We start from the raw sequence: 25,041 nt of genomic DNA, 5'->3' as shown, positions 1-25,041 counted from the left end.
TCACGAGTATCTCTTACCGCTTTGACATCGCTTTGTGATGTATGCTATTGCACGTAAATAGGCTTGACTTATATTGTCTGGTCATGTCGCAAGTCTCTCTGGCGGCCGCTCATTAGCCACAATGGCACTAGTCGACCTCTTTTGGAGCCAGCGCGTCGCACGATGTTGGTGTTAACGTTCCCGTGGGGCTGGATGGTTGCGCCGGCCATTTCTGGGGAAGCCAAGCCAAGACCAGCTGGATCGATCGTGAGATTAGACGTCGCTCCGCCCGCGCACCCGAAAGATCAGTGGCCCCCACGTTTCTTTTCCCAGAACGGGAAGGGTCCCGAAATCGAGCTAATGCGACATCGAGTAACCCACCTTCGCACCAAAGTCGGGGCCAGGAGAAAGCTTGTCAGCGGTGGTGTGGAAACAGGGACAGACTAGACTTGGCACGCATTTGGACCATTGGGCGATGGGGGATACAGTCAGTTTTACATAAGACGGTGTGAAACACCCAAATTGGGGGTTTCTGATTAAGTATCAAAGGGTATATAGACCTGCCACACATAATAAAGAGATGCAAACCGACTTCCCGTTCACCTGGTGTTCCCTGGTAGCTCCTGAGGTGGGAGATGACCCCCATCCAGCTCATTGGGTTGCACATGTGGTACATATGCAGTCCCGTCAGCTTTATGTATGCCACCCGGATGCCACGAATACGCGGGGGCCGAGTCATCGCCATGTAACTCCATGGGCCGAGCATGCATCTCGGCCATTTGCGCATTTGTATACCCTCCCTGCTTCCGCGTGGCATCCTGATAAGCCGTGTCGGTCGGGGCAGCAACTGGTTCACTCTTTGATCTTTTCCTCCTCCCGAACCAGAACGCGAAGAACCCGAGCAGCGCCGCGCCGGCGAGGGCGCCCACGACGATGCCGGCGATCGCGCCCGGCGCGAGAGACGATGACGCTTCGACTTCCGGTGACGCCGACGGCGTGGATTCGGAGAGGGGGATCTCGTTGGCGGAGATGACCGGCGGAGGCGAAGGGGTTGAAGATGGCGTGTTGGTCGCGCTCGGGGTGGAACTGGGCACTGCGTCCCGGACGATGAAGAAGCTGCTGCTCCAAAACCCGCCCCCGCTCTTCTCCTGTGCGGTTCCCCGGGCATTCACGATGCGGAACACGTAAGGCTCGGTGAGATTTGTTTCCTGCACCTTGATATCCCACTGAAACCACTTCTCGGCAAGATTGGCTGTCGCGGTATTGGATTAGCAGCGTTCGTTCCGTGTTATATCTCCACCACAACCGGGCTCGGTCGGTGCTTACTCGAGAGCTGCATCGGTGTCGCGACCTTGCCTCGTTGGTAGCATTGGAGGTTGACCGCCTCGTACTTGGTGCTCCAAGAGATGTTGAGCGACGAAGTTTCCCGGTACTTCTCGCCGTATATTTTAGGGAAAGCGAATGTCCCGTTGACGGAGACTGTCGGTTTCTTGTACACATTGCCCTTGTTTTCTTGCCTGACCTCCAGCATGTTGGTGTGCGTTTCGGTTTTCGATGGGGGAAGAGATGTTGTTTGTTTTCGGGATGTTGTGCTCTGCTGCACTTGATGGTCAGGGGGTAAACAGATAGAAATGGCCCCGTGTGTAAGAGAGACTGCAGGCTTGAAATGGGCCTTGATGTTCGAAACACGCGCTGCCCGACAACAAGCAAATTTACGTATACGGCCAGGAACAATTACGGCACAGCCTGGGAGGATTCGGTTATGTACATCCGTAATCTTTTTATGGTAACATTCGATTTAATCGCCGAGATGCCCTACCTCGGGGCGCAGTTTAAAAAAGGAAAGAAATGAGGAAAGATCAGTCGACTGGTCTTGGCAGCTGATGTGATCTTCCTGATTGCCAACCCCGGTCAGGCTGTCAATGCCATTATGAAAACAAAGCGTTCGCGGTGATGGGAAATCTTCCTTTTAGTGATTGACATCGAGAGCGATATCATTGTCCATTGGCATTGGGCTTTGAGACATGGCTATAGGCTACGTGAGACATGGTTGATAGCCAATGCATCTCGTGGCGGCGGCAGAGCAAAAGAAAGAGGCGAACCACATCACCAAAGTCGAAGAGTAAGCTAAGAGCATGAGTGTGGTACGGCGTACATACAGCGGACGCAAATAGAAACCAGGGAGAAAAGGAACCAATCACGATGTCTCGCTTGACAACCCCTGCCGTGCTGCTCCCCAACGGTGTTCAATCCAACTTCGACGCACATGGATTCTGATTAAGAGAAGAAAAATGGATCTGCGACAATTCTCCATGCTTCCTTCAATTCAGCCAAGTCGTTGTTCTCGGCGAGTCCACACTACAGCATCGACTTATATCCAAACCATCGCCGGCCATGGCGGCACGCAAGCTGCGAACAGTGTTAGTCATCACTGCTGTGTTCATCTTCATTATCCACTGGTCCTTCTTCCGCTCTTCCTCGCTGCGGCCGTTGTCGGCTGTTGGGAACACGGAAGTAGCAAAACCGGGCTGCCCGACGTCCCCTTTACTCGGCGACGTCTTGGTAGTCCTGCGCACAGGGGCCACTGAGGCCCGCGAGAAGCTCCCCGTCCACTTCGAGACGGTTCTCACCTGCATCCCGAACTACGTCATCTACTCGGACTTCGCAGAGGACATTGCCGGGCACCATCTGCTAGATGTTCTCGACGGGGTAGTGGACGAGAAGCTTCGGCAGTCCAACCCGGATTTCGAGCTGTACAACAAGCTCCGCGCCAGCGGCCGTGATGGCCTCGAGTATCAGACCTCGTTCGGGAGCGGGTCGGGCGGGGCCACGGACAACCCCGGGTGGAAGCTCGACAAGTGGAAGTTTATGCCCATGGTGGAGCGGGCCTTGAGTCACCGGCCAGACGCCAAATGGTTCGTCTTCGTCGAGGGCGACACGTACTTGGTCTGGCAGAACATGCTGGAGTGGCTCTCCAAATTTGACCACCGCCAACCTCACTACCTGGGGAAGCACATGTATATTGGAGACGTTCTCTTCGGACATGGGGGGTCGGGTTTCGCACTCTCGAATCCTGCCATGCAGAAGGTCACGCAGAAATGGAGAGAAAACAAGGCGGAGATCGAGGCTTATACTGCACAGGAATGGGCTGGAGACATGGTTCTTGGAAAGGTGATCAAGGACATCGGGATCGACATGTTCTGGGGGTTCCCCCACCTTCAGGGAGACAGCCCGACCACAATGGACTGGAATGTGTCCAAGCTGGAGCGCGAGCCGTGGTGCTTCCCCCAGCTACGTTTCATCACATGAACCGCGTCGAGTACGAAGCGCTCTGGGCGTTCGAGCAGCAATGGCTGCGTGACAATCCGTCCGGGAGCTCTTTTCCGAGGTTCCGCGACATGTTCAAGACCGTGGTCCTCCCCCAGCTCCGGCCAAGGCGGGACTCGTGGGACAATATGGCGTCGGGTACCCAGTACAGCACCGAACTGCTGGTAGAGCTCGCCGATGCGGACCGCAATGCCCTATCCTTGGCAGAGCGCCAGGCCCTCATTTCGTTTGAACACTGCCGGAGAGCGTGCGAGAGCAAGCCGGATTGCATCCAGTTCTCCTTTTCCCAAGGCAGGTGTACGACCTCGAAGGAACTCCGCTTAGGCCACACTGCAGATTCGCCTTGCCTGGAGTATTCCAATGCGGCTTCTAAGTGCCTCAGACCTGCTGCTTATAGAGAAAACAGCCTGGGAAGCTCACCGGACTTCATCCAGGCGGGTTGGATGATGGACAGGATTGCCAACTACGTAGAACGCCTTGACAATTCTTGTGGTCATATAGAGAAAGAATGGCTAGTATAGACATCTATACTTATAGCTTTAAGACATCTTAAAAGGGCGTCTACTAGGCACCTCTTAAATAGTAATAGCTACAAGATCTTAAACAGTACTACCCCGATTCCTGATCAGTGTCCCAGTGATATGTGTATCTAATCACCGTGTTCCGATACATGTAAGTGCTCTACAAATCCATCGATGCCATGTGGGTGCTTGGCAATCAGTCTCATCATCTCCTCCTTCACCCTGGCCAACTATTAGCTCTCGACTGGTGCACATATTGGGGGACGTACTTGTCTTTCAGGAAGGCCCTATGGTCGTGGAGGCCTGCATTTATGATGTTGTCTCGCCTAACGGGGTTAACGGATTTGCACCAGAATAAGTTGTATAAGATAACGTTTATGTGACGTCCCGCGTATTATCCGGAGTAGGATAGTAGCTGGAGTGGGATAGTAGCTGGAGTGGGATAATAGCTGGAGTGGGATAACAGCTAGGATAGCAGATAGGATAGCAGCGGGAGGTAGGTGGGAGCTGGAAGGCTGGTAGCCGCGAAGTAGTGAGGTATTGCTAGTACTTACATGCCGTACAGGGCATTACGGTCATCAAAGTCCTCGGCCGGCTCCGATGGCCCTACCACCTCTTTGTACTTGTTCACATGTTCAATAGTGAACTGATAGCGCGGCTCTCGCATCATGGCAAGGTCCACTGGCCAGCCCAGCTTCGTGTCAGCCACCACACCAGCAAGGATCAGGGGATCGTGCGTGTCCACTTACGCTCGTTATGCCCATAGCAGCAGCATGAATCAAAGAGAACAACCCGCTGCTCGGCCATGTCGATCTGTATATTCCCAGGCCACACATCGCCATGCACCAGCGTCGGCTTGATATTTCGGCCCCCCGTCTGTAGCGGTCGCAGCAGACGTGGGACGACCTTGTCAAAGAACTCCTTGACGACGACATCGAAGTCGGCATCCGGGCTGCGAATGCTGCTCATCCAAGCAATGTCGGATCGGAACTGGCGAGTGAAGTACTCCTCCCACGTGTCGCACCATTCGTTGACCAGCGGGGCCCAGCCGTTGAAGGTGGCGACATGGAAGCCGAACTTACCGTTGGGGGACGTAGAAAGTCGGTGCAATCGCTCCAAGACTTCCACCAACTGCGACGGCTGAGCTACTTTCTCGTCCAAATCGCGAAACCGAGCCAAAAAGAACGAGGCAGAGGAGTCGAGCTGGCACTGGCCCTGAGCTATAGGGACGATAACATTGTCGGGCAAGTACTTCTGCAGCTCCTTTTGACTCTCGTACTCGCCCAGTGCCATCTCTGCATGCCGTGGTCTGCGAATGATCTACGGGCTTGTGGTTAGCTGCGAATGGCCTGCGTCCCCACTGACAATTCCATACCTTGAGAAAAACTTGTGTTCCTCGCCGTTCGCTTCCACGTCGACCTTGTAGCCTGAAGACCAGCTTCCTTTGCCATGTGGATTAACTGCCGTGACACAACCTTCTGGCAGTGCAGCTAGTATAGCGGGATCAAGTTCTTCATCCATGATTTTAAGTTGATAATTTTCTTATTCTTTCTTTTTAAAAAAAAAGAAGAATATTTTCTAGGTATTTTAGCGGCTGCGGCAAGAATGCGGAATGATTAGAGGACGATGGGAAGCAGACTGAGCCTGTAGATGGTCGATCCCGGGCAGCCAAGCAGCGGGGTCATCGCCCGGTAATCAGCCTACCGAAAAGGTAACCGAACCACGATAACCGCCGGCTTACAAGGGAAGGGTATGGGAGATCCCTGTTCTGGTTACATCCCGGTGCACAAATAATTTGGCGAGTGCAATTCTGCAATAACGGAATACACTCGTTATCTCCATACCCTCTATGTGCTATGTCCACCGGAATGAATCTGACGTCTGATAAACAAGGTAAAAGAAATATCACCATCTTTATCATCATTATTATCATGATTTCTGACAGGAGTCCAGTCTCTCGGGAGATATACACAGAGGGCACATTGCACTACACCTACGAATGGGTTGTTCCCGGGTTCAATGAGGACTACGTGTGGTGCTGCTCCCGTTTTTGCAAGGGCATTTCTCGGCCAACCATCTCTGGACTGCGGCGTCGCGGTTGGCTAATTCCTCACTGTGCCTGAGCAGTGATTCGAAATAGGAGCAGCGCCTCGCTGCTCTTGAGCTTCAGTTCTAACTGTCTGTATGCTACCGAGCGGCCGATTCTATCCCATGCCAGTTGTGGTCGACGCCAACGTCACGCAGCCACTGCATATGGCACTACAAGACACCGCCAAGTTCGGCTCCGTCTCTATGTCCAACCTCTTGCACTGCGTCCCGGGCAGCACGGCAAACAAGCTGCGGTTGTTCCGGGCCATGGGCGCCGTGTTGGATCGCGACGGCGTCTTGACGGGGTACACGGTGCTGAGCAAGCAGTACGCTGCGTCCTCGCTCAGCCGGCTGGCAGTCTAGCACATGAACCGGGCGGTGGTCTTTCACAGCTTGCACGAGAGTCAAGAAGATATCGGGACTGCACTCAGAGATGCTTTAGAGGATGTTTGGATGTCGGTTATGGGTATGATGATGATCTGCAAGGTGACAAACCCGCGGGAGGACTTGCACTGAGAGTTCCTTGGCAATTGACAATGGGGATGGCTAAGTTTATCACCTGATTTGATTAGATCGTCCCAGCTCGGCGATCGACGCTAATGTAGCTCCCGCCGCTAAAGTAAGATTGGCAGCCAGGGCAGAGGCGGGACGATGAATCATCAGTGCCCATGATGCAATGGAAACAACTCTATGTTGACATCACTTCAATTCGGCCATGTCAAGTCGGCTTAAAAGTAGCCACCGTCCAGACCACCCATGGGTCTTCATCGGTTGAAACCCCAAAGTCATATACGTTGCTTACCATCTACGCCACGCTCAACTTGTGATCTCCTGACCGCAATTGCCCCAGAAACGCCAGCAACGAAACGCCCTAGCTCCTATCATCATGGCCGGAAGCAAGCAGCCGGAGAAGGGAGATGAAGGTGAGTCTCTTATCTAAACCAGCCTATCGCTGCTTTGCCGGGCGATCTTTGCCCTCCGGCTAGGCTGCGCCTTCATACCTAGTAGCAGTAGAGACCTGGGCAAGGCCCACCACTCAAGCGGGCTGCTCGTTTCCAACCTTTGGCATGATCACCACGATTTTGCTATTTCCGTCTATCCAAGCTAACCAATCTCCCTCCAAAGTCTCGTGGAACTGGGGAGGCGGCGCTCCGGGGGCACCGTAGCCGAGACGAAAACCGAGGGCGAGATCGCCATCAAGTCGAAGCGCGGCAACACGATCAAGAAGAAGGCCGATCCGGAGAACCCCGCGGTCCACGTGGAACGATCCGGCAACGACGTCGTCAAGCGCGCCTCGGAGCTGACGGTTGAGAAGAAGAAGGATAAAAGCGGTGGCGATAGCGGCGGCGACGGCGGCGATGGTGATGGCGGCGATGGCGATGCTGAGCAACCACAGACAGGCCACAAGCGCAAGGTGGCAAACAACGACCACTCCGATCATGGCGACCAAGACAGCAACTTTGAATCAGGCAACGATCATGACGAGGGGGACGAGACAGAACCGCACACGAAGAACAAACAGGGGAAGGAGGTGAAGAAAGGTGGCAAGAGAGCCAACAAGAAACAAAAGAGGGAGCAGGAGTCCACCAAGGGAAGCAAGGAGAATGAGGAGACGGAGGAAACAGAGACGGAGCCGGAAACGGACGAATCTGGCGAGAAGGAAAATGATCCCAGCGATAACGAGGTTGACCCAGGTGAAGATACGGAGAGCGAACAAGAAGATTCAACAACCACTCCCGAGAAACGGTCCTCTACCAGCGCCACGAAGAAGAATGGTGTCCGTGGGAAGAATGAAGGCACTGCTAATAATTCGAAAGCGAAGTCGACAGCGGGTGTATCCAAAGCTAACGGCAAGGCCAAACGCGACGCGGCGCCGCGAAGGAAGGGTGACCTTGTAAGCACGCACACCAGGAGTCAGGAAAGTAATTAGGTTTGGGTACCAATGTTACCTAGAATTGCCATATAATAGTCTATTGCCCGACGAAACCACGGCGTTGGATGTATTAAGTCATCGGAGAAAGCTGCTATGATATTATTTCAGGCGATTCAAGTATAATGGCCACTTAGTTGTGCGAGTCGATTCTAACAATCATATTTATAAGGTTGCCCTTGCTTCGCTGGTTATGCGTGATCTCCTTCCTCCATTTTCCCATTGCGGTAGATAACATGAAGGGTTGATGTCAGTCTGAAGACAAACGAGGAAATGTTAGAAGGGTCTATTGACTTGAAGGAAAGTTGTTAGTGTCTAGTCTCCCTCGGGTAACGCATTATTGGAGGCCCGGCGCCTAGTGAGCTGCACTCGCCTGTTCCGTAGAAAGCAACAAGAGGAACCGAGAAAAACAACCTGTTGTGACCCCATCATCGTGACAAACGGACTCCAGAATCGCCATAGCCTCTCTCATTTACGATCCAACGCTTCCAATACCAAGTCCTTCATGGCTGTCGTGATTTCCAGCTCAGACAGCATAGTGCGGTCTGCCCAAACCCCCGTCGAATGCTCGTCGGGGTTCACCTCGAACGCAGCACCTTGGACTTTGGCGACGTAGCTGAGTTGAATGACACAACAACTGCCACTTTCCGATTCCGACTTGGTGGTGTAGGTGATGCTCTGGAGAGGTCTCAGCACGTCGGTGAGTTGGAGACCCGTTTCTTCATGGACCTCCCCTGGCGATGGCGCCCCGGATCGTAGGGTCGCTGGTTTCCACTTTGCCTCCGGGCATCTCGTACACGTTGGGGTAGTGCTTCTCGTCGGGTCGACGCTTGAGGAGAAGTATCTCAGTTTCGCTTTTGAGTATCGCGGCTCCGACCACGAATTTGTCGAATTTGAGAGATGAAAGGGCGTTGATCTGGGCCAAAGCTTGTCCGGGCGACATATCCAGATACGCCATGTCTGGCGGAACAGGACACGATATGGTGATGGCAGGATAGCGGGATGACGTATCCCGGGTGGTAGCAGATGAAGTAATGAACCCTGATGAGCATGAGTTTTTATTTTGTGGCGTTGGATAAAGGAGAGTAGTGGAAAAGATAAAGAAGAAAAGAAAATATCGATTGACTCCGCATGAGCAAATTAGGCCTGGAGTACCAGCCCAATTACAGTTTACGTGTAACCAGGGACTGGTCTGCTAGGCTGTTACTGTCTTAGTTCCATCTCATTGACAAGATGAAAATGTTAGAACTTGGATGATGACCAATGAGGCCGGGCTATCCAGGACCGGATATTCCTGACTGGGGTAGCCATTCTCCGAACTCGACCCCCCAGGGCACAATATGTAAGTGGTGACCCGGTCACGCCTTGCGCGATCCAGATATTCAGCCACTAACCACTTGGGGCGATTGATGCGGACTTAAGTTGATCCTCTTGCCTTATTGCCATTCCCCAAAGCCCATAGGTAGCGTCCCCCTGGAAGAAAACTCCGTAGTCTCCCTGTATTAAAGTGTGAAACACCTCGACTCTCAACTCCACATGTAAAGTTCTTTCATGTGAAAATGAACAGAGCTTGGAGTATCATCTGCCCGGAACCGGAGCGAGGGTATACTCCGGCCGATCCTCTCCTCGGTGCGTACGGAGACGCCCGCGCGCCTCGACAAAACGCCCATGGCCTCTACCACAGCCGCCGTCGGCTCCCAAACCACGACCTTAGGGAAGCCCCACTCCTCGGCCTCCTCCAACGCCTTGTGCAGCAGGCCTGCCAGTCTCCGTATGACGACGTCGTGGTCGTCGCCGCCGTCGCCGTCGAGACGTGGCGGTAGCCGGACCCGCTGAATTCCGAGCTGTTCCTTGCGGAAGTCGTGGTACCAGTACAGCCATAGGCGGCCGCACTCGCTGATGGCGCCGTGGTGGCCTGGAACCCGGCCAAGCGTCTTCTGCGCGACAAAGTCGCCGCGATCATGCAGCCAGCCGATGAGCTCGGGCGTGGGCAAGACCGCCACGTGCACGTCGCCGGGCCCGGCCGCCAACGTGGTAAACTCTCTCTTCACGTCTTCAACGTCGGCGATGCAAAGCCGGCCCAGCTCCTCGTCAGCGATGGGTCGCCCCCGAGGAATGTCGCCCAAGGTCCCGTGAAGTCTGCGTCTCGGAGGACAGGCCAGCGTCGCCTGGTACACGGGCACTAGGGGCCGCCAGCCCCTATTCGCATAAAACTATGTTTTTTCCATCGTCAGTCAGCCGTGGCGGCCGTACACGGGGAAGCGGACAAGGGGGTGAGGGGTTCCAACATCACCTATGCTCGTAGACAGCATGCTCGCCGCGGCCTCGCCCGGCCCGTCCAACCAGGTCTTGACGTGTTCCAGCAGCCGCGAGGCGAGCCCGCGCCGCCGCCATCGAGGCGCCGTGGCGACTCCGGCCACGCAGTAGCCGCGCTCGGTTCGGCTGCTCCGGGCGTCCCGGAGCAGCAGGTCGCGGCGGATGGTGCGGCAGGTGGCGAGGACCTCGCGCGCCGGGTCGTCGGCCGGGGCCAGGAACCACACTCGCCAGCCGCCGTCCCGCGTCAGCGGGCGCTCGCCCAGGTATCGCTGGGCTTCGAGGTATGCGGCTTCCGTCAGGGGCGCGCTGAATGCCGTGGCAGCAAGCGTGTTGCACTGCGAATGCTGGTCCGCCGTGGTGGCTTGGCCGAACACGACGTTAGGGAGGCTGGTTGTATCCATAGTTAACCGCTATTTTAGAATTCTTGTAATACGGGAACTAATTGGTGCGTTGAACGATTTTCTTTAGGCGAACCACGGCACCTGGCCTTATTAGTTTCCCCTCATGAGCGCTTCTCAGGTTAACTTTACCTCGTGCTTACTAATTAAGCTTAATAGCGAGGTACCCAGTCATATAACTACCCCGTGCTAAGTTATCATTTGCATAATAAACGTCCTTCGGCCGCTCCAAGCATAATTAATCATTATTCCTCACATTCTGCATTCTTTCGTGATTAAGTCACTCAAGCAAACGCTTTAAGACTTTCTGTCTCGTGGCACTGACACGGTCCAGAACGGACAACCTGGTGAGCCGGGGACCAATCCGTCTTGCGACGGGATCTGGAGGATCCTGGTGCGACATGGTGGTGGCCATGCCATCGTCGTCGTCCCTAGGAATTCATGACTGCGATCTCTATATCCATCCATAAGTCCCACCTCCTGCCCCATTTGTCTAGGTCATTAACATATATCAGGCTGTTGCCAGAAATTACATCCTCTTTGTGAAGGTCTCCATATTGTTACTGCACACCCGAATCTTTTCCCCCATCGGGGGAGCGGAAGGGGACGTTCTGGTGGATGACGCAGGTGGTCATCTGGATTAATGTAATCTACACGATTTCTCACATCCTTGCCCTTGCCCTACAATGAGTCCCCTCCGTGCATCCCTGGGGCACCAGCTGCACCAACCAGTGGTTGATGGTCGTCTTTGCCTCCATAATCAACATCGTCAGTGACGTTGCCGTTCTCATCATTCCAGTGGTCTCGGGGTGGAAATTGCAGATGAACCGGAGCAAGAAATGGGCCGTGGTATCCTTGTTTCCCCTTTGCGACTCTAGGCCTGTTGGCGAGCATTGCCAGACCTGTCTACCAGGTGGCCACGGTCGAGGACGAGGGCAAAACGGTTGTATACCTCACGGTCGGAATCCTGGCGGATGCGGAGCAAGGGGTGGAGATTATCGTCGGCTGCTTGCCAGCCACGAGCTCCTGGGAGTTTCGGATCAAAGGGAGGCTTAGGGCGGCAAGGAGTAGCCTACGTGCCACGTCGTGACAATTCCGTCGGGACTGGGAGAGTTTGAGGGGTGGAAGGGTTCGACGAACACGGCCACATATTGGGGGAGAGACACTTATCCGGTGACTGATTTCCACGACTTGGACGAGCCAAGACATGCTTTAATACTCCCACCTCGGAAATGAGCGAGCAAGCCAGCCTGTCTGTCCTCGTGAATACACTGTTCACTATAACATCAAAGGTTTGGAACCGGATCCAAACTGCCACAGTCTTAGGTAATACACATGATTACACTTGGTACTATCTTTCGTCTACTTCCGTCAGGCGTGCGTTGCAATTGCAAACAACACTCTCAGCTGTCAGTCACGAACTGTTTTTGACTCACGGCCACCGCCGACTGAGCAACGGATCCTTATAGCAACGAAGCGCCCCCCGACGCCCTCCGACTCCAATCCTCCGGGGAGAGCTAGGCGGAGTGCGACCTTGTAGTCCGACGCCTGCACCACCCCTGAAATGGAGATCGAGGGCTTTTGGGGTGGACCTATCTCGGGTTGAATCGGGGTCTTGTCCTGTTATCTCGGACGACGATGCATCTTGAAAACATCTCGGGGCCATAGTCTGGCGCCATCGAGTGCATCAACCTACGGCATGGCTAACCTAAGGGAATCAACAGTCCAAACATGGCTTCGAGTGGCCCCGAATTGTACGTTGGCAGCTCGCTCAGAGGAAGGCCCGTCCTTTCGCGCGCATGGTGAAGAAAGCAGAATTTCACTGGTGCGCCAGGCCCTGAGATCGCCTGTCACGTTACCCACGAGCTTGAGCTTATGTCAATTTGGGGGTTGGGGTAGGGCCGTCTTTGGACGTTCTACTTACGTCGCAGATGAAGGCGTATGAATAAAATATCGACTACTCTCCAACGATACCATTGCGGAACTTGATATTTGGTACGACATCATGCCGCAAACAGGGTCGAGAAGGAACAGAGTGATGAGTAATACGTAAACGGGGAAATAATCACTACGTCAGTACTTTGCTCTTAGTTCAGGGACGTCCGGGGAAGCTAGACAGGCGCAGGCGCGAGATAGTGTGAGCCGCAAAATATGGGGCAGACATCGCAGGCGTCATAGACTCGTCAATCCAGAACGCAGTGAAAGCCCGGCCAAAAGTCATTAAAAGGAATGACGGAAGCTGCAGCAGAACGTGGGTGGTTTGAGCGATTTCTGATTTGATCCCATTGTTGACGCGATACCCCCCTCTTCAACTTCATCCAGGTACTACATACACCCTGGAGAGTCCCAACCAACTTCCATACCACCATACCCTACCAAAAGCACTCACTCATTCGGCCAGGATGTTTTCCAGATCGGCAGCCCTTCGTTCCAGCATGCGTGCTGCACGCACAAGCCCCGCCAACAGCATCTCACAGCGGTCCATGGGCGTCAGCCGGCAGTACGCCACGGAGTCGGAGCCGACGCCGAAAGAGGGCGGCGTCACCAAAAGCACAGGCAACACCGCGTAAGTCGGCGATCACTCACTCCATCATCTAGTCACTTGGCTGATGGCCAGGCCGACGGAGCCGGATTCTTCGTCCCCAACCCCACCCATATGTCCTCACTGACCATTGCTTCCACGTAAACAGAAGAATCATCGCTGGCGCCGCCGGCATTAGCATCGCCGGGACCATCGCCTTCCTGATGGCGAACCCTCGCAAGGCGCAGGAAGTGGGCGGGCAGTACCACCCGCAAGCCATGTCGAAGGAGGACAAGTTCAAGCAGCAGCGGGGCCACTGAACTAAGGTTTTCTTTTTTGCTTTTTCCCACGTCGCTTAGCACGAGGGTACACTGAACAACGGATCGCGGAGCGTCGTTTGGGGGACATGCAGCAACACTCTTGTCCGGTTGGCGGCGACTCTAGCCGTGAATCCTAATTACCCTGTTCGAAGCGGAGACCAGGCAGGCGGCAACTGCCATCGGCCTTTCACTTTTCAGAACCAAAGATTAGAGCCATTCCAGAATGAACAACCAAAAATACCAATACCACTTCTCGTATGATCATATCGTAAGCAAAGTCATGCAGGCCAGATGGTCGAGTACCGTATATGTGGCATTGACCTCCCGCACCAATGGACAAAACGAAGTACACTATATCTCCCGCTGCTAATATTAATTGGACGTTAGAATCCCGCCGACCCGGTCTGGGACCAAATAGTGGTATGCGTCGGCGGGCATGCTGCTGCATCGCGCATCAGTGCGTCTCGTATTCACGATTCGGCCGGCTGGCGGATAGCTCAGCCCTAGCCAGCAAGGCCTGGAGCGTCCAGATGGGTCGACCACTCGTCGAATCGCTTCGGGTCTGCATGCATGGCCAAGATGGAAAGTCAGAGCCGTGGCCCGCACGGAGAGAAGGGGAAAAGGGAGGTTTGATAAGCATCGTCGGCAATGCAGGAGAAGGCGGCCGCATGAAGAAAGGAGAGAGGGAGTTGGTTAGATGTTAGCGTCGCGCGTTGGGAAGTTTGGTTGGGTGGGCGGAAACGACCGAGGCCGCTGCGTGGGGTGTGTTTTGGTCCCAGGCGATCGGGCAGAGATTCCGGTGGAAAGGGGTGACAAGGGCATCGCATGATTTCTTCTCGCAAGTCCGAGTCGTCGGCCCTGTGCCCGACAGTCAGTCAGTTCGATCCGCCTCTCCTCTGCGCGCTCACTCCGCCCGGTTGTTGCCCTCTAGCCTATCATCGATTCGTGCCACAGGAAATAAGCGATCGCTAATGCGGTGTCATGAGTGAGGCTGCTGCCAGGTTCTTCCGGCCGAGGCGAGTCAGACAATCGTTCGTGGCTCACTCATAAAGATGAACCAATCGCCAAATCCCCGACAATTCTCCAGTCAGTAATTGGGGGTGTTCTTGCAGTGGGGCTCCTCGTCGGAATTACGGAAACAGAGCCCTGGAGCAGAGAATAGTGGAGGGGAACTAGAGGGGGACAATCCCAAATCCCCAATCCCAAGAACATGCCCATCGGCACCCGGCGGCGTTAAGCTTAGTTGTGTTTGCAGGCGGACAGGCCCAGCCAGGTAATGATCTACTCGATGCAATTCGGCTCTTTTGCGCTTCTTATGTGTCGCGTAACGTGCCAATCTGCGGTTGGGGGTAAATGGAGCCGCTCTTGGCTGGCGGGCATCGAGGCCAACCAACACGATGCATTCCGTCTCGACGTGACGGGATATCACACGAGCTTGCGAGTGTGATATTCCGACACTTCAAATAATCGCAATTCTACGGTATGTGCATATATTTAAGTGGGGTACGTGGCTGGCATAGATCTGTAACAAACCGACCACCACCCAGTTCCAGCCCGCCGGGATCCTGCTGCGAGGAGTGAGGGGGGAGAAGACGGGAATTGCGAATTCAGGATGCCAATCACTCCATTGGTGTCGCATTCTGGCCTGCCGAGGCGCATGGAAAGACGGCTACACTACACTTTACACACACACACACACACAACCATAACGCCGAAAGCATCCCAACGCGGACGACAGCGCATCCAATTACCCAGCGTTATATCCCTAATTGCTCGGCGCGCCCGGCTATTCTACGGCCGACGGACGTGACATGCCACCCTGCGACTGGCATGCCTCTTTTCGACCCCGGCCCGCCCTCTTGGCACGTTATCCAAGTCATGCGTCTGCGGGGGATTATTCCATGCCGCACAACACGTGGTCAGCTTGCTGCCACTCTGAGGGCGTGGATCCCGCAACAAGACGCGGCCCCGTAGATAAGAAAGGGTAGGGAGGGACGGGCTGCTAAAGCTGGAATTGGATCTACTGAGTGTCAGGTATCCGAAATGGAAGGGCACATGACTCTGGTTCCGACTGGGGGGGGTGTGTGCGCCACGATCGTTATGTATGTACTTTCCTCGATCGAAACGGGTGGTATTGTGATTTGGACCCTGGGTTTCGGAGGCGCAGCCTCCATTGAGAGTGGTGATATCCCGTGCTGCGCGGCGCTACTGGATTCTGGGATGCTGTCGGCGATGGCGTGTAAAAAAGCGGAGGATCTTGGCGTGGATTTTCCGGCCAATCGAGGGGCATGGCCTTGCATAGCTCAGGGTTGCAATGGGGAGATAGCTAGCTGTACGTACATAAATCAATGACCAGTACAGTCCAACTGGGCGGGAGTCGGCCGTGTAAAATGGTGAGTGCGCAATCTATGCGGCGCTTTAGGCTGTTTTGCGAAGGGGGTGGGTGTCGTTGTTACCTGCGACTTAGAAACAGGCGATACCCGGGGCAGAAGGCCGGCGATAGATGATGGACTGCCAGACAGACACCAACCATGGTGTTGTCGTGTAAGCCAGCCCCGGCTGTCTATCGTTGAAACTAGAATATCTTGTCTCGACAAGCGAAAATCTTAGTGCTATATCCGCTTGTCTCAGACCAATGACGGTAGCGCGAGCAGACGGTTCCAGGGGCCGTTGGGATATTGGGCCGGCCGGGGGGGGACTGGGGGGGGAGACGCTGCAAATCATAGGGCCAGGTTCAGTGGGGAGAGTGGGAGGTGGGGTAGGCGAGCAACTCAAACAGTCGCCTATGACACTTCGGCCCGGGGGTACCGCGACAGCCCTTTTGGCGCTCGTCCTATTTTACTGGAGACCAGGTAGTGGCAGACTTGCAGACTTGGGCGGAGGGAATAGACGACGGCAGACGGGCTCCATCCAGGGGTCTATCCCAGTCACGAGAGTCTGGGGCTGGTCTGGCGACTACCACCTGGTCCCGCCCCGGGACATGGTCGCACTGTCTGGCACACCCAGGCAATGAGCTTTGCCGTATTTAGACCCAGCCCGACCCCGCGGCAAGTGCTGCGTTGCTTGCATTGGTGAGAAAAAGAAGAGAGAGAAAGAGAAAGAGAGAAAGAAAAGCGACGGAATATGAATGGCCGAGCACACACTGACTGAAGGTCCACGATGATTTGATCTGGCATTGGGTTGGTTACCAAAAAAGGTCAGACGACACACACCGAAAGCAACAAACAGAGCAACAATACCAGCAGCACGCAAAGGAAAGCAGACGCAGCAGCAACATCGCCGCCAGAAAGAGAAGAAAGGAAGAGGGACACACGGGGAATACTGGAATACTGGAACATTGGAGACATTGGAGAACACGCTGTTGTCGGATGGGCAGGCTTGGCACGAGTAGGAAACGACATCTGGGACCTAGAAGCCGTCTGGAAGCGGTTACAAGGTGTTTCTGCCCGTCTCGTCTGGTCTCTCTTCGCTATATGCACTGCGCACTGGCTTGTTGAAAATAGTGCCGGGCCCCTCCCCCTCCCCTCCCAAAACCATGTCCACGGCCGAGGTGGTGGCACAGCGTGGTGCCAACGCTCTACTCCCCCGCACGCGCAACCGCTGCCACCATGTCCAAATCCCACGCTGCCATCGTCGCAGCCACCGTGACTGCTGCTGCTACCACCAATACCAATACCAATACCAAAACAACAACACCACCTCTTCCCACGACCACGGCCAATGCGGCGACAACGACGGCCACGACAGCGACAACAACAACAACCAGCACGAAAACAAGACCGACAACGCCCATTATATCTTCTGTAGAAATCCCCTACCCGTCCGAGTACTCCACCTCGTTCCTGACCCCGCCGACGACAATTGGCACTAAGCGCATGAGGAATGGTGACCACAAGGAAGGCAGGAGACCAAAGTTGAGACAGCGCACCTTCACCAAAACGATGGAGCCGCCCGTCCTGTCCTTTTACGGCGAGCAGCCCGTCCCGCTGCCCTCGCGCTTCGGCTCCCTCAAGCGCAAGCTGGTCGCCGGCCACGAGGCGGAGCTGCAGGCCTCGTGGTCGCGGCTGCTCGACGCCCTGCGCGACGAGATCCGGCACATCGAGAGCCGCGGCACCGACCTGATCCCCGAGATCCCCTACGGCGACATCGGCCGCGCCGCGCCCGTGGCCGCCTTCTGCGACCGCGTGAAGCGGTACGGCATCGGCGTCGTGCGCGGCGTCGTGGCGCCCGCCGACGCCCAGGCCTGGGTCGACGAGACCAAGCAGTACCTCGAGACCAAGCACGAGTTCAAGCCGCCGCCGGCGCAGGACCCGACGTGCTTCGACTTCTTCTGGTCGCCCTGCCAGGTGCGCGCCCGCGCCCACCCCAACGTGCTGCAGGCCCAGAAGTTCGCCATGTCGCTGTGGGACACGAGCCAGGACGACAACCGGCTGGCGACGCGCTGCCCCATCAGCTACGCCGACCGCATCCGCATCGACACCAAGACGACGAGCAGCCTCTCGAGCGAGCACGGCGGCCACGCGCCCCCGCCCGACGCCGCCGTCGACGCCCACGCCCTGCACCCGGCCGCCGCGTCGACGCTCATCGCGCAGATCGACAACGGCAGCCTCGAGCGCTGGGAGCAAGACGGCTACGGCCAGAGCGGCACCTACGACAGCATCTGGAAGGGCGAGTGGGAGCGCTACAACCCCTGGGACCCGACGGGCCGCGTCAACGCCACGACGGACCTGTACAACGGCGCCGGCGCCTGCAGCATGTTCCGCATGTTCCAGGGCATCCTGGCCCTCACCACCGTCGAGCCGGGCATGGTGCGCCTGCTGCCCTCGCCCAAGCTGAGCACGGCCTACTTCCTGCTGCGGCCCTTCTTCTCACCCGTGCGGGGCCCGCCCGAGGGCCGCGAGCAGTCGCCCGGCTGGGCCGCCTACCTGGACGCGGCCAACTGGCGCCTCGACGCCGAGCAGAACACCATCATCCACGGCGCGGTGCCGGGGCACGCGCAGCGCGTGACCGAGTCGTGGCACCCGCACCTGCAGCTGCGGTCGAGCCTGGTGGCGCCGCCGGTGCTGCGGCCGGGCGACTACATCGTGTGGCACCCGGACCAGGCCTACGCGTTCGAGAAGGCGCCGCCGAGCACCTCGATGCTCGTCTACACGCCCGCCGCGCCCCTGACCCAGACCAACGCCCTCTTCCTGGCGCGCCAGCGCAAGGCCTTCCAGCGCGGCCACCCGGGCCCCGACTTCGACTCGACCGGCAGCGGGCTCGGCAGCGAGGCGCCCCACACCGGCCGCCTCGAGGAGAAGGACATCGCCGAGGTCGGCGGCGAGGCCGGCCTGCAGGCCATGGGCCTCGCGCCCTGGACCGTGAGCAAGTCGACGCTGTCGACGCCGCCGGCGACGATGGCGGCTGCCTCGTCCAAAAACGAGGAGAACCACGTCGCCGCGGCGGCGGCGCAGTTGGCGGCGAGCGGTGGCGGCGGCGGCGGCGGCACTACCCGCCATCGCGCCAAGGACGACCCCATGTCCGTGGACGCGGTGCTCGACACGGTGAGCGACAAGTCGTCGTCGTCGGCCATCTCGGCGGCCGAGGCCGAGGTGGTGCGGTTGGCCAACATCATCCTCTTCCCCGACCGCTACGACTTCTGGATGCCCAGCCGCGTGCCTAGCCGCGTGCCCAGCCGGGCCGGGACGCCTTTGAAGTCGGAGCAGCCGGCGCACAAGACTAATATGAGCGGTAGAGAGAAAGATTCGGTAGAGAAAGACATTTGAGTGGCTTGTTCTACACCTCAGAGATAGAAGCTACATGGCGCATGGGGGTGACGGTGGCATGCGCTGGCGATGACGGTGGGTAATTGTACATAGGGAGGGAGGGGCATTTTGGTTATCTGCCTACCTAGCTACCTACATCTTCTGGTCCCAGATACCCGGTCGGTGGCCTAATCAAGTATTACAGAAACTATCTATGTGTTTTACCTTCGTTCAAAATCATTGATGGAGTGGAGTCAGTCATGCACCTCCTATGATCTCACCACGATTAAGCAAGGTTCGCCATATTAATACAGTTCGAATCAACTTTCAACAGGAGCACAAATACTTATTGATTGGAGCCTCGAACCGCCTTGTGTTAGTATATATAGGAAATAATCGATAGGGCTTGGCATTAGATCGTCATTCATGTTAACTATGGATTAAAATATGAAGAGATTGACCGCCAAATAACAGAAACGAAAAGGACAACAATTCCAGCTTTTTCTAGGAGGGCCAATACATCTCGAGGAAATATATTTCGAGGATCGAATTCAGAAGACGGTTGTATGATCATGTCATGCTCTGCTTTCTGGGTTGGTTTCGGCGTGAGCTGTGCTGAGATGTCCATGAATACATGTGTTGCTGGCATGATGGTGATAACGGTATTATTCACGCTGGCAGCCACCACGTGACCGAAGAGTTTGTTGGTTTGCGTGTTGTAGACCCAGCTTCCACAGTCTCCAGTCACTAAAGGACTGTTTAGCTGGGCAACGAAGACCTCCTGGAAGTCGCTGGTGGATGGGAATCGGCAGTAGTAGCTAAATGGTTTCATGTATCCTCTGATCTCACCATCTCTCTCCTTGAGTACCGATATCTCCGTGGCCAGGGGTCTGTCTTCAAGTGAAACGTCCAGACAAACAGGGTCGATCATGGTAGTTGGCCAAAACTGCAGTTGTTCCAATTGCTGCATTAGCTTCATGCTTATTGACACCCCAACTCAAATAGGGTCATTTTCACTTACCCAACGTTCGAGGCCCGTGGCGAAGACGCAGTAGTCCAAAGCTTGCGACGAGAACAGAATATCGCCAGCCTTGATGGTAAATTTCCTGACATGGCTGACTGGAAGGTCCGATAATTGATCTATATCTGGCTTTGTGTCGTCTTCGACTCTTGCAAGGGAGCTTGAGAAATACTCGGGACCGTATTCCATATCAAATGATGACACAGATGCAATGTCTGAGAAACCCCTTTTCGGCAACGCGTCAGGGCTGTCGCTTGCCATGCTGGTGCTGTTGACAAACTCGATGCACCTATCCTCCTCGTCTTCGCTATCCTCGTCTGAGTCGTCCAGGCCTATGATTTCACAATCATCTTCGCATTTATCCGACTCATGTAAGTCAGCAGTGGGCTCTGAGCAAAGGATATGGCCGACAGTCAAACCCAGATGGGCCCCGTTGTGCCTGAGAAAGCCACCAACTGTTGCAAACCTATCCGGTCGACCTTTGGATTTGGCACATAAGCGTGCGCCGTCTTCAAGAAAAGGCGAGTCCGTGAAAAGTTCCACTAGGTCAGTTTCACTACCGCTGGGAGAGGTGATTTCCTCGTCATGGTAGCCAATCTGACGCTGACCTGCAAACTCTGCAATGAGTCGACACTCCCCGAGAGCAAATCCAGGATATTCTAGTAGAATATCACTCTGCTTGGCCAGATTCAGCGCCTCTTTGCGGACCTTCTTGTCCTCGGAAACAAACATAATTGTAGGCTTCGTTTTCAGCTGCGACTTGCCCATCATGAAAAGAGATAAGTTGAGCATGCATGTTGATGTGGATATCTCAGAGCTGTTTTCCCTCAAGTAATATATCAGTTTTGGTTGAATGACGTCGGTAAACTCCTCTCGGGCAACGCCCATAGCTTCCCAGTAATCCATTCTTCGGACGGACCGGACGGAGACTCGCAGACTTCCAAGATATCGACCAGTTGACGACTCTGAGTAGAGCCACGCGTTTGTTTCCGAACCCGACTGGCTCATGCTGATAGACGCAAACTCATGAAGTCAGACTTTTGTCAAGGCTGGGCATTTGAAGAGAAGAGCTAGATGAAATGGGGCTGGACAAGAGTGAAAATCACGTCTTGGGTTATTACACCCCTTTTCTCCCTGGCAAGGTGGGGTAAGTAGGCAGGCTGGGGCGGGGGATGCAGCAGTGATGACATTGCATTGGTGGCTTAGAGGGCGGCAGCCAATCATTCATATGTTCGGCTTAGGCAGTATGTCAGGCAGTCTTTCACATTTTTTTGGCGTGTCAGGATTGGACATGAACATAGGGGCTGTGTCCAAGAACACGAAATAGAGGGCTATGTCTAAGACGAAAAGGCTAAGATTGGCGACGCGGAGAATGGTCGAGTCTGCCTGACCAATTTCTTATAGATTAAATCACTGGCGCCATGATTGTTACTAGCTACATATCTCATGAAAGTGGCGAAATGCAGAACTCCCCCTTAGATAGGTCCTTACTAACCAACCCGATCCCCCAACCTATCGTGAGTGACCTCACGAAATGGCTATGGGGATCCAGCAGTCGTGGAGCCATCAGCCTGAAAGCCGACTCACAGCCTTATTTCAACTTTTATTCGTCCAAGTGCTTGGAATATCTCACAGATGGCGGGAGGAACATTTTCCAGCGCACGCATGCAGACGTGGTGAACATCAGCGACCGGATCCTGCGCGGAGACGAGAGAGAAGATCTGCTTACATACATCAAATCGCTGAAAGGCGGCAGCCCAACGTCCCACAGCCGCTGCTATGCCGAGCATTCGATCGACCTCTGCGCCACCTTGTTGACTATGACCGATATCGGCGAATGTACCTTCAGGCTATCGATGCAGGATTTCGTCACCTGGACGGCAGGACCGCTGCGCGATGCGCTGACATCGCACTTTTCCCCGACAAGATCTCTGGATGCACGCGACGCGAAGCTAGATAGTGTATTTACCGCGCCAAACCTCACGCGCATCGGTGGAATTCGTATTCTCTGGACCAGTAACCTTGCAAACCATTTGCGGCTGACCGAAAATGATGCGGCTGTCTTCATATACCATCATGCCAGTTTCCTGAAAATGTGCCAGAGGTTCGTTACACCCTTGCTAGTTCTTGTTTTTCAATTGGACGTCAAGCCGGCAGCTCGACAGAAACGTTCGTCGCACCCTGGTACTTGGTTGGTGGCATATCTCGCCAGAGGCCTTAGCTTACACATGTCATGCGCAGCACTGGCGGAACATTATACCCCGACGGCTTTGTGGAAGAGACGTTGCGCACTCTCGCCCTGCTCTTTCCGCAGAGTGACCGGACCGTATCCTCGTGGCTCCGTTCAGAACCCGAAGTTGATCGGATGGTAGCGCGGTGCGGCACACTGCGGTCTCGGGACAGAAGGTTTGAGCGCTTCCAGTATTGGCATGACCGGCTCATCATCCTGAAACAAGCCTTTGACGACTCCAAGCCCAGCACGCTCACGCAGTGGTGGTGGGACCGTCGAGATGGGGTTCAGTGGTACACATTTTGGGTGGCTATTCTAGTATTTGCTTTGACGTTGTTCTTCGGTCTGGTGCAGAGCATCGAGGGCGCTATGCAGGTTTATCTAGCGTATAAGTCTATGCAGTAATGGGTGTTTGAACTGGGGGAGAATGGGTAATGATATTAAAGCAAAGGGCTGATTTGGATCGAATAAAGGGTGCAGCACGAAGAGGAGCTCAGGTCACTCTCCTATTTACAATATTTTATCCAAGTTACAGATTTTAGAAGAAACAGTTCTGCCTATTCTCTTACAGTATTAAATGACGAACAGTCTCGCCAGAGGGTCTTTTAGAAATCCAGATTTACGTCATATCCGCAGCTGTAGCCAGGCCACGCTAAGTTGATATTCCCGCCGAAACCAATAGGATTCTTATACGGCTGGACTCCGTTCTCAAACGTTTAGGTCGCGCTGTTGCAACATCACATAAGGCTTTTCAGGGGCTACCAACACCGGAGTACCCCCAGTCCACCACCGCCAGCCCCCATCTCCAGACAACCTCTGCACCAGGCGGAGGTACGAGCTTGCCGTCCAAGCCACCATCCGGCGGTGAGTGTGTAGAGGCACCAGGCCGCCTTGAGGAAGACTAGATCGGCCACCAATAGCGCTACGACCAAGCTGCCTGTCGACCGTAGGCGGGGCACCTGACAGACATACTGGGCAGAGATGACCGAGGGGTTGATGGCGAGCGGACCCGTTATGTGCTTCAGCTCATCGTAGGACTGAGTGGCGGGTCCTGGCCTTGCATTGGCGATGGTCTTTTGGATTTCCGAGAGGTTTGAAGAAAATTGCTGTAGCGTTGGCGCGTCCGTCAGAACATTGGGCCGCTTTGACATTTGTCCCAGATCAGCGAGGATTGTAGAGTACACCGATTTAGCCAGGTTATCAGCCGGGCGCCAGATGTTGGGGTACGCCTTCTGTCGGATGAGGTCTTCCAAAGTCTCCGTTTCGCCTTTGACATGGGGGAACTCATATCTTCCTGGCGAGGTAGCTTCAATGAACTGCGAGCTGAAACGGAAGAATCCTGTATTTGCAATGTCTACCCCTTGCGGTTGAGGAACGAATAACAGATTTCCCTTGCGGATTGGGTACTTCTGATTGTCCTGGGAGTATCGGGTCTCGTTCTGAAGCATGAATGTCGTCTGGGCCCAGTAAGTCGACATGAGCGATTCCCCCAATACAAACTAGCTCGCGTCTGTTGATCGCGGCTCAGGAATCCGGAGCCGAGGAACGACTTGACCTGGTTCAAGTTTGTGGTGTCGGGGACGTAGTCGTAGATCTGCGTGAGATTGAAGAAGACGGCCCCGCGACTGGCGGCGATACGGCACGTAGCGTACGTCCGCACCTTGGCGCCCCATTCGGTCAACGCGAGTTGGTTGACGGCGCGGTCCTGCGACTCGACGTCGATCTGGATCGAGGTGACCGAACAGTCGTCAAGGACGTTTTGGAAGTACGTCAGCGAGGGCGAGATGATCCGGCCGCTGCCGTTTTTGCTCTCCTCCCATACCCCGGTCAGGGTGTACTTGAGCGCCGTCTGGTTGGTGAAGAACTGCGTGCCCACGGGAAGGCTGACTGGCTGGCAGACAGCGTTGGCCTTGGACGTCAAGTAAGACAAGGAAGGCGGCAACGACGGAAGCGGGTTTTCGGACACGGTCTGGTTGGGGTCGATGGATGTCTCGACAGCCATTATAAAACCTGTCGAGGCAAAGTTGAGCATGGTGAACACAAGCCCCAAAACGAGTCCACCAATTACAGCAATAGGTGTGAACCATTTGTAGGGGAATGGTCGGGTTATATTATAACTGAAAAATGACGCGTGCTGGGAACCCATTGCGACTTCAAGGACGACGACAAAGCTTGTTCGGTAGGTATCGGTTAGAGTGCGTGTAAAGATTGCTGAGGTTCAATACTAAGATGTTTAGGGCATTTCAGAGAGCGGAGGGTATTATACTTGAGGTAGGTGACTTTTCTTTCCTTCGTTTTCAGATCAATGTCAAGCCGTCAACCCAGAAGTAGGCGACCCGGCGTGTGCTAGTAGATGCTTCCAGCCTCGTTCCTGTTTGGCTCAGGCCTTGACAACGAACCAGAAAGCAAAAAGGAAAATGATGCTTCCATCCTCAGCGCCCTGACGCCACACCTGAATTCCAGTGAGACCTCTGTATCTAAATTTGGGTGTCGGAAGTTGGAGTGCGTGTAAAGATTGATAAGGCTCAAGTCTAAGATCTGTATGTACATTCAGAGAACGAGAACAGCGGGTATTATACCTGAAGTGCTAGTAGATGCTTCCAGCCTGACGCCACACCTGAAGTTGATTGAGACATCTCTATCTAA

General features: G+C 55.0%; 12 protein-coding genes across 12 annotated transcripts; 6 read left to right on the top strand and 6 right to left on the bottom strand.

The window, feature by feature from the left end:
- Window positions 1-578: 578 nt before the first annotated feature.
- Window positions 579-1,510, bottom strand: PG998_010340 (uncharacterized protein; the record flags this gene model as incomplete). The annotated part of the gene is made up of 2 exons (XM_066877156.1): window positions 579-1,231; window positions 1,306-1,510. The coding sequence occupies 2 exons, from the start codon at window positions 1,508-1,510 to the stop codon at window positions 579-581; spliced, it is 858 nt and encodes a 285-aa protein (XP_066729312.1).
- An 863-nt stretch (window positions 1,511-2,373) lies between these two features.
- PG998_010339 (uncharacterized protein) lies at window positions 2,374-3,288 on the top strand (the record flags this gene model as incomplete). The annotated part of the gene is made up of 1 exon (XM_066877155.1): window positions 2,374-3,288. One exon carries the CDS (start codon window positions 2,374-2,376, stop codon window positions 3,286-3,288), a length of 915 nt encoding a protein of 304 aa, XP_066729311.1.
- Window positions 3,289-4,377: 1,089 nt separating this feature from the next.
- Window positions 4,378-5,348, bottom strand: PG998_010338 (Fructosamine kinase-domain-containing protein; the record flags this gene model as incomplete). The annotated part of the gene is made up of 3 exons (XM_066877154.1): window positions 4,378-4,508; window positions 4,577-5,136; window positions 5,203-5,348. 3 exons carry the CDS (start codon window positions 5,346-5,348, stop codon window positions 4,378-4,380), a joined length of 837 nt encoding a protein of 278 aa, XP_066729310.1.
- A 690-nt stretch (window positions 5,349-6,038) lies between these two features.
- PG998_010337 (uncharacterized protein) lies at window positions 6,039-6,278 on the top strand (the record flags this gene model as incomplete). Its single annotated transcript, XM_066877153.1, has 1 exon — window positions 6,039-6,278. One exon carries the CDS (start codon window positions 6,039-6,041, stop codon window positions 6,276-6,278), a length of 240 nt encoding a protein of 79 aa, XP_066729309.1.
- A 523-nt stretch (window positions 6,279-6,801) lies between these two features.
- Window positions 6,802-7,845, top strand: PG998_010336 (uncharacterized protein; the record flags this gene model as incomplete). Its single annotated transcript, XM_066877152.1, has 2 exons — window positions 6,802-6,842; window positions 7,041-7,845. The coding sequence occupies 2 exons, from the start codon at window positions 6,802-6,804 to the stop codon at window positions 7,843-7,845; spliced, it is 846 nt and encodes a 281-aa protein (XP_066729308.1).
- Window positions 7,846-8,566: 721 nt separating this feature from the next.
- PG998_010335 (cutinase transcription factor 1 alpha) lies at window positions 8,567-8,803 on the bottom strand (the record flags this gene model as incomplete). Its single annotated transcript, XM_066877151.1, has 1 exon — window positions 8,567-8,803. The coding sequence occupies one exon, from the start codon at window positions 8,801-8,803 to the stop codon at window positions 8,567-8,569; it is 237 nt and encodes a 78-aa protein (XP_066729307.1).
- Window positions 8,804-9,371: 568 nt separating this feature from the next.
- Window positions 9,372-10,562, bottom strand: PG998_010334 (uncharacterized protein; the record flags this gene model as incomplete). The annotated part of the gene is made up of 2 exons (XM_066877150.1): window positions 9,372-10,058; window positions 10,113-10,562. 2 exons carry the CDS (start codon window positions 10,560-10,562, stop codon window positions 9,372-9,374), a joined length of 1,137 nt encoding a protein of 378 aa, XP_066729306.1.
- Window positions 10,563-12,994: 2,432 nt separating this feature from the next.
- On the top strand, window positions 12,995-13,400 carry PG998_010333 (uncharacterized protein; the record flags this gene model as incomplete). Its single annotated transcript, XM_066877149.1, has 2 exons — window positions 12,995-13,125; window positions 13,250-13,400. The coding sequence occupies 2 exons, from the start codon at window positions 12,995-12,997 to the stop codon at window positions 13,398-13,400; spliced, it is 282 nt and encodes a 93-aa protein (XP_066729305.1).
- A 3,608-nt stretch (window positions 13,401-17,008) lies between these two features.
- PG998_010332 (uncharacterized protein) lies at window positions 17,009-19,165 on the top strand (the record flags this gene model as incomplete). The annotated part of the gene is made up of 1 exon (XM_066877148.1): window positions 17,009-19,165. The coding sequence occupies one exon, from the start codon at window positions 17,009-17,011 to the stop codon at window positions 19,163-19,165; it is 2,157 nt and encodes a 718-aa protein (XP_066729304.1).
- A 412-nt stretch (window positions 19,166-19,577) lies between these two features.
- Window positions 19,578-21,173, bottom strand: PG998_010331 (uncharacterized protein; the record flags this gene model as incomplete). Its single annotated transcript, XM_066877147.1, has 2 exons — window positions 19,578-20,090; window positions 20,166-21,173. 2 exons carry the CDS (start codon window positions 21,171-21,173, stop codon window positions 19,578-19,580), a joined length of 1,521 nt encoding a protein of 506 aa, XP_066729303.1.
- A 452-nt stretch (window positions 21,174-21,625) lies between these two features.
- Window positions 21,626-22,800, top strand: PG998_010330 (uncharacterized protein; the record flags this gene model as incomplete). The annotated part of the gene is made up of 2 exons (XM_066877146.1): window positions 21,626-22,269; window positions 22,407-22,800. 2 exons carry the CDS (start codon window positions 21,626-21,628, stop codon window positions 22,798-22,800), a joined length of 1,038 nt encoding a protein of 345 aa, XP_066729302.1.
- A 353-nt stretch (window positions 22,801-23,153) lies between these two features.
- PG998_010329 (uncharacterized protein) lies at window positions 23,154-24,427 on the bottom strand (the record flags this gene model as incomplete). The annotated part of the gene is made up of 2 exons (XM_066877145.1): window positions 23,154-23,734; window positions 23,896-24,427. 2 exons carry the CDS (start codon window positions 24,425-24,427, stop codon window positions 23,154-23,156), a joined length of 1,113 nt encoding a protein of 370 aa, XP_066729301.1.
- Window positions 24,428-25,041: the final 614 nt, after the last annotated feature.

This window comes from Apiospora kogelbergensis, assembly GCF_038363985.1.
Source record: "Apiospora kogelbergensis strain CBS 113332 chromosome Unknown utg000006l_segment0_segment0, whole genome shotgun sequence".
NCBI classification, from domain to species: domain Eukaryota; kingdom Fungi; phylum Ascomycota; class Sordariomycetes; order Amphisphaeriales; family Apiosporaceae; genus Apiospora; species Apiospora kogelbergensis.
Note: the sequence above shows the minus strand (reverse complement) of the source record. Positions and strands in the feature narration are given on the sequence as shown.